The 16,923-nt window shown below is 43.4% G+C and overlaps 1 protein-coding gene across 7 annotated transcripts in view; it reads right to left on the reverse strand.

The window, feature by feature from the left end:
- Positions 1-16,923, reverse strand: part of NPAS3 (neuronal PAS domain protein 3) — a 322,632-nt gene that overhangs the window by 177,971 nt on the left and 127,738 nt on the right. For 4 of the 7 annotated variants that reach the window (XM_072115376.1, XM_072115374.1, XM_072115378.1 and 1 more), the window contains exon 2: positions 10,644-10,703. The exons of the other annotated variants lie outside the window; for them this stretch is intronic. In XM_072115376.1, the coding sequence (XP_071971477.1) occupies positions 10,644-10,703 (60 nt within the window). The remainder of the gene's footprint in view (positions 1-10,643; positions 10,704-16,923) is intronic. 7 annotated transcript variants of the gene reach the window in all.

Here is a 16,923-nt window from a genome sequence, read left to right on the forward strand (position 1 = left end):
TCTGACCACAGGGCATCACTTCCTCTGACCACAGGACATAACTTTTTCTGACCACAGGACATCACTTTTTCTGACTACAGGACATCACTTCCTCTGACCACAGGGCATCACTTCCTCTGACCACAGGGCATCACTTCCTCTGACCACAGGACATAACTTTTTCTGACCACAGGACATAACTTCCTCTGACCACAGGACATCACTTATTTTGACCACAAGATAATCACTTCCTCTGACCACAAGAAAATCACTTCCTCTGTCCACAGGACATCACTTCCTCTGACCTCAAGACGTCTCTTCCTCTGACCTCAAGACGTCTCTTCCTCTGACCTCAAGAAGTCACTTCCTCTGACCTCAAGACATCACATCCTCAGTCGATAGGGCATCACTTCCTTAAGCCACAGGGAATCATTCCTCAGGTCACAGGGCATCACTTCCTCTGACACAGAACACCACTTCTTCAGACCACGGGAGATCACTTTCTCTGCCCACAGGGCATCACTTCCTTATGCCACAGGACTGCACTTTTATTTGACCACAAGATGTTGCTTCCTCTGACATCACTTCTACTGACCACAGGACATCACTTTCACTGATCTAAGGACATCTATTCCCTGATCACTTCCTTTGTTGTCCCCATGTCTAAGGAGGCCACTCATTGGATGGAGCAGGTCCTGATACCCCACAAAACTTCCTGCCAAATGCAGAGCCTAAAACCAGAAGAACATGGGTGTTGTGGGAACCAGGAGCTGGAGCAGAATAAGTAAAGTATTTTTATTGTTTGTCATCTATGCCATCTACATAAACTTAAAGACAACTAGAGGTTTTTCAAAAATCTCTTAAGGTGGCAGGTTTTGAAACAAAATAGAAATAAAATATACTTACCTCTTGGAAGGGCTCTCCACGGTCTCTGATGCTTCTGGTCCAGTCTTTGCATTTATTGTGACACCAGAGCAATATCATGGCAATGATACGGCACAGGAAGGCTTTGCTGTATGTTAACATCAACTGGGCTTTAGAGGTTTTCTACAGACACGTCAACAGCAGAGGTCCCCTTTATGATTTTTTTCTTCTTAAAGGGGTTGTCCAACTCAACTTTTTCAAAGCTTGTAGCCCTTGACCGACTTCTGCAGCTTCCATTCAGCTGACATTTATGTAGAGGACTTCCCCAAATAGAACATTGACTGACAATAGTTGAATTGGCGCCAACAATATATAAAATGATTACACAGAGCGCCACATTCAGGAGTTGGATGTTGAACGGGTGACGATAAGAAACAAGTAGGTGTTCTCCTGGTTCTCCTGCATCAGATACAACACCATTGAGTGCTTTGATTAGAAAGACTGTAAGAACTCCTGCTGGACCCAGTCTGGTAGGGTAAGTGAAAACGGACAACATAGGAGGAGAAAATTTGGGCTATAAGACGTGTTGTTTCCAGGGATGAAACATAGAAGGAAAGTTTACACATAAATCTTTTCATTGGGACAACGTGTTTCGAAAGCACACCAATATAATAAAGTAGTATCTGTGGCCGGACAGCTAGTGAACATCGAGCTGGTACTACCACTGATACTACCAAATATAAAAGATTTATATTAAAACTTTACTTCTATGTTTCATCCTTATAGACAGCACATGGAATAACCTGGAGTTTCTCCTCCTGTACATGCACTCTCCCGGGTTACATACAAGATAGGTTCTGTAGGTAAGTTCTTAAAAGTTGAATTTGTACGTAGGTTGGAACTGGTATTTTTAGTAAGAGTAACTCCAGACAAATTATTTTTTGTTTCATGTGACACCTAATTACAGACACCCTACAGCTGATCATTGCAAGCTGTGACTGAAGCTTAGTATTCAGAGGTTTCACCAGAGGTCACAGTGGGCAGAAAGGTCAGTCTGTAACTAAGGGCCGTCTGTGGAAGTCAGGTGTCCTTGAGTCGCATAGTACCTGTATTGTCCAGAAACACTAATGGACAGCTAACACTGGACTGGAGGGATCAGGTAAGTTCATCTGCCAGTCTAAGTCGGGTTTCCTTGAGTCGGATAGTGCCTATGTTGTCCAGAAACACTAATGGGCAGCCAGCGCTGGCCCAGAGGGATCAGGTAAGTTCATCTCCCAGTCTAATTTGGGTTTCTTTGAGTCTGGTAGTGCCTGTATTGTCCAGAAACACTAATGGGCAGCCAGCGCTGGCCCGGAGGGATCAGGTAAGTTCATCTCCCAGTCTAATTTGGGTTTCTTTGAGTCTGGTAGTGCCTGTATTGTCCAGAAACAGTAATGGGCAGCCAGCGCTGGACCGGAGGGATCATGTAAGTCAGTGGTGGCGAACCTATGGCACGGGTGCCGGAGGTGGCACTCGGAGCCCTCTCTGTGGGCACCCAGGTCACCATGCCTTCTCCTGCACAGGCAGCCCAGTATGTGCCTCGTTTGGCACTATTTTAAAGTGACTAGAAGTGCAGGAGGAGCAAGGAGGTGCTGACAGAGCTGGATTATCATTATAGACTCTTCTCCGGACCTGTGATTCGTCCTGTTAAGGGACTTTAGAGGTAAACTACATTAATAATCAGAATTTCTCCTTTCTACTGTATTGGTGTCCTCAGGATGCCAATACGTTTGAAACCTGTGAGTTACTTTAGTTACTGTAAATTGGCATTTGGCACTTTGTGAAAAGTATGTGGCTTTTGCTTGTAGTTTTGGCACTCACTTCCCAAAAGGTTCGCCATCACTGATGTAAGTTCATCTCCCAGTCTAAGTCCGGTGTCCTTGAGTCGGGTAGTGCCTGTATTGTCCAGAAACAGAAATGGCCAGCCAGCGCTGGACCGGAGGGATCAGGTAGGTTTATCTACAATACAGCTTTATGTTTGAACCCGTTTACCGTATTCTATTCCTCAAAAAGTAAACAACAGGAGAACAGAGGAATTTGCTGCAGAAATTTCCACGACTTGATTTCTGCATCATTTTCATGCCTTTCTGAAAACCAGATTTACATAAAACGCAACTGCAAATGTGAACAAACTCTTCATAAAATGATTTAATCTGGGTGTTATAAGAGGTTTCACATTGACCTTCAACACCATAAATCAACACACGGAAATGGCGCAGTGACCACGTCTATCGGAACACGCAACAGTCCCAGTACATTGTAACCAACCCACTTGGTTCTGGTTGGCCGTGGGCCCATGACTTGTGATATACTGCTTGATTTTCATATTGCAGGAACGCGCACAGGTCGTAAGATTTCCCTCTACCTTGGAGCCGTGTATCACCGGGACGCTCAGCCTGTCGTGTTCTACAGCAGTGATCTGCCATTTATATCAGGCCAAAATACGCTGCTATATTTAGTTGTGAAATTGGCCTTTTATGTTCCTGATGTTTACAGAGTCGGGAAGAAATTAATGTTGACAGCCGCAGGCGGCTCGTCTTAACCCTTTCAGTCCTGCAGCACTAGACGCCGCACACCTCTCCTACTTACTGCCGTCCTTATGGTGGATACAAAGAAGAGGTATATGGGGCGGCTCATCAGTGCCATCATTACACTGCTATCAGATTAATAGCGTCATCTAGTGCACATAAATAATCCAACCCTAACAATGTACGAGGAATTTTTTCACGAAGAACAAAAAATTTTTGTATCTGGTAATAAGAAAATGATTGCAATGTGGAAACATAATGCAAACGCGTTCTGCAAAACTGCGCCATGTCCCTTATAGTAATATGAATATATGGTCAGCAGGGTGTTACCAATGTGATAGGGGTGTGTCTGATGATCCAATCAGATACAAGAACACAAGAGGGATACACCCACTTGACAAGAGGAATGGTAATGTCCCGTTTATTCATAAATTTCTAGAACAAACAATGGAGGAATGGTACAAGTAATTGATATAAGAAATGATGCACCAGAATCGTTCATGAAAAGTATTTACTTATTTTTACGATAAAAGAGGAATTTTCACCCCTCCCATCAGTTCCAGTAGTGAGGCATCCACTGATTCTGATGTAGTTGGAAATTTATCGCTAGCCCCAAACCATTCCCAGGTAATTGTTATGATTATTTTCAGATCTCTACTGTCAGATGGGTGGGGCAAGGCTGTCTGCTCCAGACTAGAACCTCCCATCTGACTGTAGGATGTATAAATAACATATTGGATACAGAAACAATGCTAAATAGGTTCTACGCAGTCAAATGGGTGGTCCTGGGCAGGAACACATTGCATGGCTCCACCCATCTGAGAAAAGTCTGTTCTCCAGATTGCTAAGGGTCCTGTTCCGGTGATCAGTGGGGGTCCCAACAATCAGACCCTCAGCAATCAGCTTTATATCCTGAATCTAAAGGATAGGGGATGACTTAAATAGTTTTAAACAGCAGAAAATTCCAGCAATACAAAGGCTTAACAGAATTCTATTCTCTATTGTAGTTCAGTATAAAACTGTGACAACACAAAGGTACACGAAGGAACAGCGTCCGGCCAACGTGTTTCAGCTAAGTCTTTGTCAAGGTCCTGTTACACTGTTAGTAAGTGATGATAAACCAGGCACAGTGATTGTGGAAATCTTCTTACATCTGTTATTCATGGCCTTCTTCCTTCTAAAATCAACTTTTATAATTATGCTAATGAGCCTGAAAGGCTAATTTGGCAGTGCCCAGAGCCCCTCCATGCTGTAGCTTCAAAGGGTCTTACAATGTCCCTCCCTTTCTGTTAACTCAGCACTCCCCCCTGCCTGCTGTAATCTCACTGCAGCACAGGAAGTTTTGGCACATAGTGGCAGGGGGAAGTGTTCCTGCACAGTGTAACAGCCTGTGAATCTGAAACACAGAGGGGCTCTGGGAACCATTTCAGTGGCTTTTCAGGCTCATTAGCATAATTTTAACGTTGATTTTAGAAAGAAGGAAGGAAGGCCATGGATAACAAATATAAGAAGATTACCACAGTCCCGGTGCCTGGATCTATGAGTACGTTTTGATGGTTTATCATGATGGATTCTAATGGTGGATTTCCTTATTTCCTATCTTATTGTGACATCTGTGGGGTGGACCGATCAGTGGCGTGCATGTCCTTATTATGTTATTCATAAAAACCCCATAACAATATACTTGATATTAGGAAGACTTCTGTATTATTATGTATTACAGCCGCCCCCGCCCGTGTCTCTATGTCAGGGGTGTGCCCAATAAAAGCGAGGTCCTGACACACATTTAATGCTATCAGCTATTTGCTAAACAGACAAATAGGTAAAAAACTGCAAATAAATGCAATTATGGCCAGCCAGGTCTGAGATACAAGATGGGCAGAATAGAGGTGTCACGTCCCATTACTGCGCCGACACCTGATGTACTAGGCGACCCCCACTCAGGTCAGGTGCCCCCCTCCTTCCACAGCTTCACATGTCAAATCCAATCAGCGACAACAAAGCGCGGGGCGAGAGAACACAGCTGTACGGTGCTAAGACCTGACAGCAACTACCGCACAGCGTCAGCCCGCAACATGGAGTGTAAGCTCATCTGCCAAGCAAAGGCAGCAATAGCAAAATATTCTCAGGGTGCAAACCTCATGGCCAATGTGGGGCTATAAGAATTCACTTCTACAAGTAATGTAATTCCAGATCTTCTAATTTTACAAGTACCAATATATCACCTGTGCTAGTAGATTGTCCCTAGTGCTCTATATGGAGGTATCAGACACTGGGGCACATTCACTAAGAATGTAGGAAACTGCAATAAAAGTTCTCTGCCCGTGTATAATGACAGATTCACTAAGATTGTTTGCCAGAAATCATGAATCTGGTGCTTCCCTGCACTGGCCCCGACAGAGTTCACCAACTTTTTTGTGATGCACCTTTAACATAATGCTATGGGTAGCACGGTGCCTCTGGGTTGTTAGCATTACAGCCTTGCAGCGCTGGAGACCTGGGTTCAAGTCCCATGCAGGTGAACATCTGCAAAGAGTTTGTATGTTCTCTCCGTGTTTGTGTGGGTTTCCTCCGGGTTCTCCGGTTTCCTCCCACACTCCAAAACATACTGGTAGGTTGATTAGATTGTGAGCCGCATTGGGGACAGGGAAAGATTTGACAAGCTCTGTGCAGCGCTGCATAATCTGTGTGCTCTATATAAATAAAGAATTATTATTATTATTAACATAGGGCGTGCAACAGACTTTGCATGTTAAATCTGGCGCATGCTTGAACGCCCCCTAATTTGTGTCGCACGGTGGCTAGCGCAACACAATTTTAGTGCAGACATTTCTTAAATACCTGTGCAGCCAGAAAAGAAAAGAAAGTACAAAGGCCATCAGTAAACCGGCACAAAGCGCTTAGTAAATGTGCCCAAACATGCTGCCCAAACAGACAGGACACTTTGTACAATCTGATCAGCTCATCCTGCTCTATAATGTGCCACCTGCAGATAGGATACTATGTACAATCTACTAAGCTCCTCCTGCTCTATAATGTGCTGCCTTGAGATAGGACACGATATACAATGTGCTCAGCTTTTCCTGCTCTATAACATGTTGACTGCAGATAGGACATTGTGTACAATGTGCTCAGCTCCCCCTGCTCTACAACATGCCACCTGAATATAGGACACTATTTACAACATGTTCAGCTTCTTGTGCTCTATAACCTGCTTACTGCCCATGAGACACTTTGTACAATCTACTCAACTACTGCTGGCTGCTCTATAACATACTACCTACATATAGGACACTATGTGCAATCTGCTCAGCTCCTCCTGCTCTATATTACATGGTGCCTGCAGATAGGACACTATGCACAGTAGGCTAGCATAAGACACTATTCTGCATAGCGCCTTCTGCTCTATAACATGCTGTCTTAACATTATTGGCGACAGCTTTACATCAAGTGAATATAAGCAATACCTGTCCCAGGATTTTAGAAAATATACGCTCATTTATATTCTTTATAGATCGCAACACACAAAAAAAAAATGGGATGCTCTGAATTCCCTCTGCCTTCACCACTTCCACTGGGAGATAATTCCATGAGTCAAAGCATTTTCTGCGAGGGAGAAACGTATTTTTCGCAGAATCTCAATCCAAACAATATTAATGTGTTACACCCCCTCTGGGGTTAAGAGCATTTTATCTGTGAATTCATTATTTTGCCAACAACGGATAAAAGAATCTCCGGGCTCTAATGACGGAACCTACAGCTGATTCCCACGTAACTACTGCAATTTCAGCAATTCTTCCTCCAAATCATACAGGCGGATGTCTCCCCTGACCAACCCATATCACACTTGACTGGCAAAATGATGGCCTGGCGTTTGGTTAAATTGTTCTCCCTGTCAATAGAAGGGAAAAAAAAAAAGCTGAGAAAAAGCGTCAGCGTCAGCCACCCCCTTCTTCCCATCTCTTCAGCCTCTGTGAAGCTAAAAGGAGATTTTTCGGTGCATTCATTCAGAATATATGTGGATTGGATTTTGTCCTTAAAGGGACGTGGTCACCCGACAAGAAAGACTACAAAATATATTAAAGGAAATTTGCCATCAAAATCCAAGGACACTTGCTTATAGATCCAGGCACCGTGACTGTGGTAATCTTCTTATATTTGTTATCCATGGTCTCCTTCCTTCTAACATCAACTTTTAAAATTATGCTAATGAGTCAGAAGTGCTAAGGAGAAAGTATCAGAGCCACTTTCCACTACCAGTGTGTCAAGGGAGCAAAGGGAGGTGATTCTGTACAGCTATACGCTATATAGCTATAAAGCTAACGCACAGCAGGGCCTCTGGTAACACCCCCATAGTACTTCAAGCTCAATAGCATTTTAAATGTTGATATTAGAAGGAAGGAAGCCATGGATAACAGATATAAGAAGATTACCACAGTCCCGGTGCCTGGATCTATTAGTAATGTCCCTGGTTTATCATGATGGACTTTGATGGCAAATTTCCTTTAAAGGGAACCTACCACCACGATTCTACCTATAGATCGGGTGGTAGGTGGATGAATGAGACGTGAGGATAGCCCTTTTTGGGCTAATCCTTATGTCCCGGCTATCCTTTTGTAAACTTTAATGTCTTTATATGCTAATTTTTTTAAGCGGCTACTGGGGCGTGGAGTAGCCGGACATGAGGCTACTAGTCGCGGCTACTCCACGCCCCAAGATTTATCGATACTTAAATTTGATGGTAGATTTGATGGTAGATTTCCTTTAAATATATCATACAAAGAGGCGGAGCTCGCTCAGCTAAAAAACAGTAAGCAAATAAAAGTAAAAAAATGAAGGCAAAATTTGCAGAAATTTTTTCTTTATTTTGTGAATTTTTCTAAAGTCTAAAATTGGATAACAGGAAAATTCAGAAAATATCTATCTCCCTCTTGCTTCATACTTTGTTCGATATTTCCGTTCTGAAAACCGGAAAAAAAATATTTATATACAAACATGCAAATTTTCATCTCAGTGCACAAAGAGTGTGGCCATCTCTGCCATTTTCTGCTGTCATTTTCATTACCTACTGTCTCTTTTCACAATGATTGACCTCCTCTAAACAAAAAAGAAGTAGAAAAGAAGAAAAACAGGAGCACTTGCCGGAGTGGCTCCGCCCCTAATGCACAGAGGAGCTTGATTGCATGAAGAGAAAAACAGACTTTTCTCTAACAAAAACAAAACATCCAAGTCATATCTGGTGAGCTTAGAAAGTTTCCTACACAATATTGTGTTTTAGTTACTGGGTAATTTTGGACCTGCACGCCAAGAACAAATAACTAGGCCATTAGGTCGCATTGACGTCTAATAGGTACATCCGTTTTTTATCCTGGTCTCATAATCAAAAGACTGTATACATGAGGTGAAAGCAATGCAACATCGCCATGCCATCATATAAAATTGGAGATATAATGTGGTACGGTAATACTGCATAAAGTGTGGCAATTCCGTTCCTTGGAATTTTCTCGTCATAGTTTTTTAAAACTCATTCTTAGTTCTGAAGAGCATCTTACATAAATATTCTCAAAACTTCAGCATAGACGAGCCCGTGCTTTATTTCAGATCATCCACCTGGCGGCTACCGTCTTACTTTAACTTAGCTAAGAGAATGTATAGAAGAAAAGGGGTAAATTATTCCTAATTTTTCCTTCAGATCCCATGAAATTAACCCTTAAAAGGGAACCTGTCATCAGGAACAGGCACAATCAACTCTACTCATCCCTCCACTATGCCTTTGTTAAAGTGCTGTTGTCCGGGCTTAAATCCTCCTCCACCCATATGTAAAATCCTTCCCTAAATGTTTCCCACTTTGTGTGAGATGGCCCCGCCCACTGCCACATGGCCCCACCCATCATGGCTGGGTGAAATCGTCTGCAGTTTCCTGCTCAGTGATCACTGCTAATAGAACCTGCAGTGAAAGGGACAACATTATGGTAAGGACAGGAATAGGACTTCCTGTCTGCTCAAGCAGAGATTTAAAGAGCTGTCATTCAAAAGAAGGAGTGGGAGAAAACTTGACTCTTCTGTTCAGAAGATGACTCATCTCTAATCATTTGCATATCAGAAAAAAAGGGTGCCTCATTGGCAGATAATATGAGGAGGATTTGAACCTTTTACCAGTGGTATTACAGGTGTGAGGGGTACAATTCTGGTGACAGCTCCTATTTAAAGGGCGTTTTCAGCTTTTCAGTGATATTGATTACATGTTCATAGTCATAGGAAAAATCATAAAACCAGGATAGTAATGGTCCGACACCTGACAACCTTTCCTGATCAATTGATTGCTCCAGCACCTCAACCACCACACAGAGTACAGCTCCAATAGTGGCCAACCCCTGGTACTGCAACTTAATTAATTTTTTAAATCATGTGCATGGGGGTCTACCTGCGCCTATTTGTTGAGAAGTGCCTAATTTTGTCAATAGATGGTAGAACGGTATCATGAACATTGGATGGAAATCTGAGGGGGCACACTACATTAGGGACCGTAGAGATTTGTCAACATATGAAAGAACAAAATGGTCACGCCTGCCGGCCGGAGGGCGTTTCCTGCCAAGTCTTTCATTGAAAATCAAACATATTATAGGAAAGCTGGCACAACCTTAACTTAAAGAAAGCGAGATTTATGATAATGATACTGCACAAGTACAAACTGCCTATGGTGTGATCACGTATATAAATATATGAATTTTAGTAAAGGAATATCATTCCCCCATTGGCCATAAGTTTCACCTTAAGCGAGAATTACAGGTAGCCAATTTTATTCTTTATAAGCAGACTACATGTGTTTGTAATATTTTTTTAACTTTGTATTCCTGTTATATGTTTTTTATGACTTTATGGTCTTCAATATCCATCGGCAAGTACTAGCCATAATTTCATAGGATTGAAGTAGCCAACCAACCAGTCTGGACTATGGTAACTAGCCTTTAGGAATCGATTTTGATTTGTTCTTCCACCTCACAATCTGTTCCGAAATAGAAATGACTAGTCTGCGCTACATCTCTTCTAAGGATGACAATTAATTACTAGAAATTCTTAAAAATTTTATAGATTTCAATATAACATACAAAAAACAGAGCCTTCAATGTGAGTAAAATATATAATCATTTGTGATCGTAAAATTGGGTATGGAGGGGGTGCAAGAAAACTAAAGTGTAACCCCCATCCCAACATTTCATCAGAATTATGTACCTTAAGTTGAGGTCTGGTGGACAAGGGATGGGACATGCGGTCATAGGCCTGGAGGCTCCCCTGCCATGAGAAAAAAACAAATTACACACATGAGGCAGGTAAGCACCCACTATAACCATGCACCTCTTTATGTCCCTAGTCCTCAAATACAAATACCCCCCAGGGATTATAGGGTTCATAATAAAATTAGTAAAAATATAGTATTCATTAAAAAAAAGCAAATGAAGGGTTTATTAAGTAATATTTTATTAAATTAGTTATGCATATACCTGCCTCCACTCTACTGCTTGTACTCTGCTCTAAGTGAAAGCTGCTGGAGCCTGCTGCAGCTTTTACTTTCACCTTATGGGAGGAGCTGAGGATCAAATGGGAAGGGATAAAGGCAGAGAGGACCTTCCTCAGATTACTTGTAGTACCTACAGCCAAAATTTGCTAAACTTTATACAATGGCTCTACCACATGTTATTTCGCCTATTTGGCCAAAGATCACCAGTATGACCATATTTTGGTCATTCTCCTCTGCCTGTAACCATCTCATTTGTATTTGATGTCCACCTGATGTTTTCTGACCTGTATATAAAAAAAAAAAAAAACGGCTATGTTGACATTCAGCATGCCGATCCCTTGTACTCAAAAAGGAGAAAAGCCACCACCAAAGGTGTCTGGGAGTGGTCTACTCCCCTCTAGACTCCTCCCTACTCTGTTCAAACACATTGGGGGTCATTTATTAAGGGCCCGATTCGCGTTTTCCCGACGTGTTACCCGAATATTTCCGATTTGCGCCGCTTGTACTTAAATTGCCCCGGGATTTTGGCGCACGCGATCGGATTGTGGCGCATCGGCGCTGGCATGCGCGCGACGGAAATCGGGGGGCGTGGCCGAACGAAAACCCGACGTATTCGGAAAAACCGCCGCATTTAAAAACCGAAAATGTGTCGCATAAGGACCGCTTACCTTCACCTGGTCCAGCTCGGTGCATTCCGGCGCGATGAGTTTACTTTCAGCGCAGCAGCGCCACCTGGTGGACGGCGGAAGAACTACCTTATTAAATCCCGGCCGGACCCGAATCCAGAGCGGAGAAGCCGCCGCTGGAACGCGAATGGACCGGGTAAGTAAATTTGCCCCATTAACTTTTTACTAAAATGAGCAGAACTACATAAAAGAGGTGAAGTACCTAAGACAGTGATGGCGAACCTTTTTGAGGCAGAGTGCCCAAACTACAACCAAACCCACTTGTATAAATAGGAAGTGCCAACATGGCAATTTAGGCAGTAACATGTTACTACCTGTTTTGTCACTGTTTTTAATTGTATTGGCATCCTGAGGACACCAATAAAGTTGAAATAAAGAGGAGAAATTCAGAATTCAGATTATCATTGTAGCTTCCTTCCAGGGTCCCCTGAAGAGGAAGAACTTCGGGGCCCAGAGCAGGAGCTCCAATAATAACGTAACCTTGTCTGCACCTCCTGTAGTCCTGGGCAGCTAACAATGTGTAGCTTTAAAATAGCACTGATCACAGCACATCCTGTGGCCCGGGACTGCAGGAGGAGGTTTTGAGTCTTGTCTGGAAGCACTGTGCTGGGGTGATGGCCCGGGTGCCCACAGAGAGTGCTCCGAGTGCCACCTCTGGCACCAGTGCTTTAGGTTCGCCACCACTGGCCTAAGAGATAACTACCTAATCTGTGAGGACCCAACAGGTAGGATTCCACCGATCCCGTTCTCACTAATTTTTGGAGCGAAGGGTGAGCATGCATCCTGCCACTCCATTCATTTCTGTGGGAACGGCCAGAGATAACTTCCTAAATTGGGACAACCCCTTTAAGAGTATACGGTCAACTTCGGAGCTGCATTCACAATTCTGTGAGTTGATAAACTAATAGTTTAGCGAGGCCTCTGAATACAGTATAGGAAGAAGCTACAGCAGCTTCACCTAAAACCTTTTTGTGAATTCAGTGATTAAAAATTTAGGTGGAGACACTGGTTGAGAAGCAGATCCAATAATATCTCAGAAAGTATCAGGATATGAGATGCTTTTGTTGTTCTACAAATTGGGGAGATCACATTTCTTATGACTATAGTTTAAAGGGAACCTACCACCACAAATTTACCTATAAAGGTAGATTGGGTGGTAGGTGGATCAATGGGACGTGAGGATAGCCCTTTTAAGGGCTAATCCTCACGTCCCCACACTTTTTTGATAACTTTTATTATCCCTATATTCAAATTTACTTATGCGGCTACTGGGGCGTGGAGTAGCTGCATCTGAGGTTACACGAGGCGGCTACTCCACGCCCCGGTAGCCACTTTACCCCTCCTACTCACCCATCTTCGGCGCGCAGCTGCGCGCCCTCGTCCGGCGCTCCTGCCGTCTGCGCATGCGCAGAAGAGCAGGCCCGCGCCTGCGCGCTCACTGCTCCGAAACAGGCGCGGCCCTGCTCTTCTGCGCATGCGCAGACGGCAGGATCGCCGGACGAGGGTGAGTAGGAGGGGTAAAGTGGCTACTGGGGCGTGGAGTAGCCGCCTCGTGTAACCTCAGATGCGGCTACTCCACGCCCCAGTAGCCGCATAAGTAAATTTGAATATAGGGATAATAAAAGTTATCAAAAAAGTGTGGGGACGTGAGGATTAGCCCTTAAAAGGGCTATCCTCACGTCCCATTGATCCACCTACCACCCAATCTACCTTTTATAGGTAGATTTGTGGTGGTAGGTGCCCTTTAATGGGGGAGATTCATTGGGAGACATTTATCATTAGTTTCTGAGGTAAAACTGTTCTAGTTCCCCATGGAAACCAATCAGAGCTCAGCTTTAATTTTATAAACAGCTTTGGGAAAATGAAAGCTGAGCTCTGATTGGTTGCCATGGGCAACTAGAAAGGTTCTGCTCTCAGAAACTTCTGATAACTCTCCCCCATTATGTCTTCTCCAGCAGTTTTGTGGCAGAGAAGGCACATGAATCTTCCCCTTCCTGCCAGTTTTCAGGCTTCTTCCACTTCCATGCCATTTTGGGTGTGTCGAGGCAGGGAGAGGGGGCAGTAAGGAATTTGAACCAGTGGAGACTATGGCAAAATAACTTTGCCAGTACAGTCTTTGTTTACATGTCCAAACTGGATAGGTGTGCCAGAGCTGCCAGTCTTAATGGATTCCCCCTTAGATTTTTACTTGTACTGATTGAAGTTTTTTTAAGAAAAATCTAAAATCTAGGTGATTTCTGAACTGGAGGCTATAGAATTATGCACATATGGATTGATAATACAGGCAATAACCCTTTACAACTCATTCAATCAGTATAGTGTAGGGAACTGGAGTTTATTTTCTTTCCTGACCCAAGTCGATGACCCCCCACCAAGCCAAAACAGTTCCCTACACTGTACTCACACACAAAATACAAGTACAATTACAAGTACAACTGCTGTCTACTCATATTCCATTTGGAAAAGACTCACTAGTTTGGATATAATCCTATGTCATGTGATTGTAAAACTTATTTGCCTATTCCTTTCCCAGAATCCCAGGTGGAACATCAAGGGTAAACCTGTAAAGATGGCCTGCATAGGCAATCTCCATAAAGAAATTAGATGGTTCCCTGTCCCAGGTAAAGGTGTCAGAGTATCTTTGTAAATTATAACTACCGTATATACTCGAGTATAAGCCGACCCGAGTATAAGCCGAGGCCCCCAATTTTACCACAAAATACTGGGAAAACCTATTGACTCGAGTATAAGCCGAGGGTGGGATATGCATTGGTCACAGCCGCCCCAGTGTATATAGCCAGCCAGCCCCTGCCCCAGTGTATATAGCCAGCCAGCCCCTGCCCCAGTGTATATAGCCTGCCAGCCCCTGCCCCAGTGTATATAGCCTGCCAGCCCCTGCCCCAGTGTATATAGCCAGCCAGCCCCTGCCCCAGTGTATATAGCCAGCCAGCCCCTGTCCCAGTGTATATAGCCTGCCAGACCCTGCCCCAGTGTATATAGCCTGCCAGACCCTGCCCCAGTGTATATAGCCTGCCAGACCCTGCCCCAGTGTATATAGCCTGCCGCCGCTGCCGGACAGATCGCTCAGAAGATATAGAGGGGTTGCCGGAAAGGTGAGTTTAGATATATTTATTTTTTTGACTCGAGTATAAGCCGAGTTTGGGGTTTTCAGCACATTTTTTGTGCTGAAAAACTAGGCTTATACTCGAGTATATAAGGTATATAGGTAAATTATAACTATATAGGTAACCTTCTACTGCCTCCACCAACAAGAACCCTGTGCATCCCCTTTATTGGTTCTGCATCCAAAATTCTTATACTGTCAAATGGGCGTGCTTAATGTGTAACAAACAGCCCCAGGTCCACCCCTAATTAGCATCTTGGGTGTAATGACTAAAAGCATTGATTGATCGGGAATGGTGAGGACTACAGAAAACATTCCAATTGTGACAGAATCGGAGGAGTTACAACTGGTGTAGATGGAAGTGATTCCAAAGGTTTTCCTCAATTTGCAAATGGTGATCGCAACTGATTAACACTTCGTTAGCAAGTACTTGGCGCTCTAGCTGGGTGGTACTTTTAGTTCTCATTGGTTAAAGGAAATCTTACCAGGGACACTAACTCATAGATCCAGGCACTGTGACTGTGGTAATCTACTCTGTTATCCATGGCCTTTTTCCTTCTAAAATCAACCTTTAAAATTATGCCTCTGTGCCGGAAGGGCTCTTGGGGGTTTTACAAGAGCCCCTTTGTGCTGTAGCTTCACAGACTACATTGTGAAGGAGCACTTCCTACCTCCCACTCATGCAGAGCGAGGTAGAAGGGCTGAGGGAGCGAGGCAAAGGGGTGAGCTGCAAAATAGAGGGGCTCTGGTTATGCCCTCACTAGCACTTCTGGCTCATTAGCATAACTTTACAAGTTGATTTTAGAAGAAAGGAAGCCATGGGTCACAAATATAAGAAGATCACCGCAGTCACGGGGCCTGGATCTATGAGTAAGTGTCCCTGGTTTTTGATGGTATTATATAGTTACTTATTTGTAGTCTTTATATGATTCAGTGCTCTGACTGCACGGCATGACTGAACATTGGACAAGAAGATATGGATTTCTCCCCGTAATTGTAAAATCTGGCTCCTTAAACTCTAAAACTTTACACTTATTATGCAGCTAAAATAAGATAAAACTCAAAGCAAACCAGCAAAAAAGAGAGACTACACATGAATGTAACCGGACTCACTGGTGACTCCCGGAGTGAGCACCCCAGTGCATTGTGGGGCTTGTAGTGTCAGTTCGCAGGTTACGGCTCAAGTTGTAATGCCTCAGCGCCCTCATAATCCCTGTGTCTTCTGTCTTTCAAAGAATTTCTCTGGCATTATGAGTGCAAAGTCATCAAAAGCAGCCTGGAGTCTTCTCATATTAATCCCCAGTGTGCACACTAATGTAATGTATTCTGCTCCTGTATCCGGCCTAAACCCTAAATAATCCTTATTACTGGCTCTGGAATACATTGAGAGGAAAGTGAGACGAGGAGGACGGCCTCCCTGTAACTCGCCCCATCCATTCTTACATCAGTAGGAGCTTGGAATCTACTGGAAGATTTTCCTGGCAACCAGCCGCTAAGGATAGCAAATTATACCCTATATTAAGAGACAACTTAATGGCTACTTAAAGTAGAAATACACTGTGTTTTTATGTTTTTACACATTTGTGAGTCCAGTGTATTCATGAGCTGCAGTTATTTTTTAACATCCACAAGCCACTGATTGACAGCTTTCTCCCTATGCAGAGTAACTTCCCCATAGATGTTCTGTATCCTCATCGCAAACAGAACCAACTTATGATGTCTTTAGGCTACTTAGGTTTTTCTGTGTTTTAGCTACCTACAGACATTTGTGAGTCCAGTGTATTCATGAGCTGCAGACTCTTTTGGTCCACAAGCCACTGAATTGACAGCTTTCTCCCTATGCAGAGTAACTTTCCCATAGATGTTCTGTATCCTCATCGCAAACCAGAATCAACTTATGATGTTTTAAGGCTACTTAGGTTTTTTACAATATGCTGTATATTAACTACCTACAGACATTTGTGAGTCCAGTGTATTCATGAGCTGCAGACTCTTTCAGTCCACAAGCCACTGATTGACAGCTTTCTCCCTAGCAGAGTGACTTCACCATAGATAATCTATATCCTCATTACAGCCAGAACCAACTCAAGATGACTTAAAGGCGTTTGCCCATGGAAGAAAGTTCGCAAATTGTAATCCCCTAGTGATATTTACACACTAAAGATCCTTTTAACTCCTTACTTT

The sequence above is a fragment of the Engystomops pustulosus genome, chromosome 7 (genome assembly GCF_040894005.1).
Source record: "Engystomops pustulosus chromosome 7, aEngPut4.maternal, whole genome shotgun sequence".
Lineage (NCBI taxonomy): Eukaryota > Metazoa > Chordata > Amphibia > Anura > Leptodactylidae > Engystomops > Engystomops pustulosus.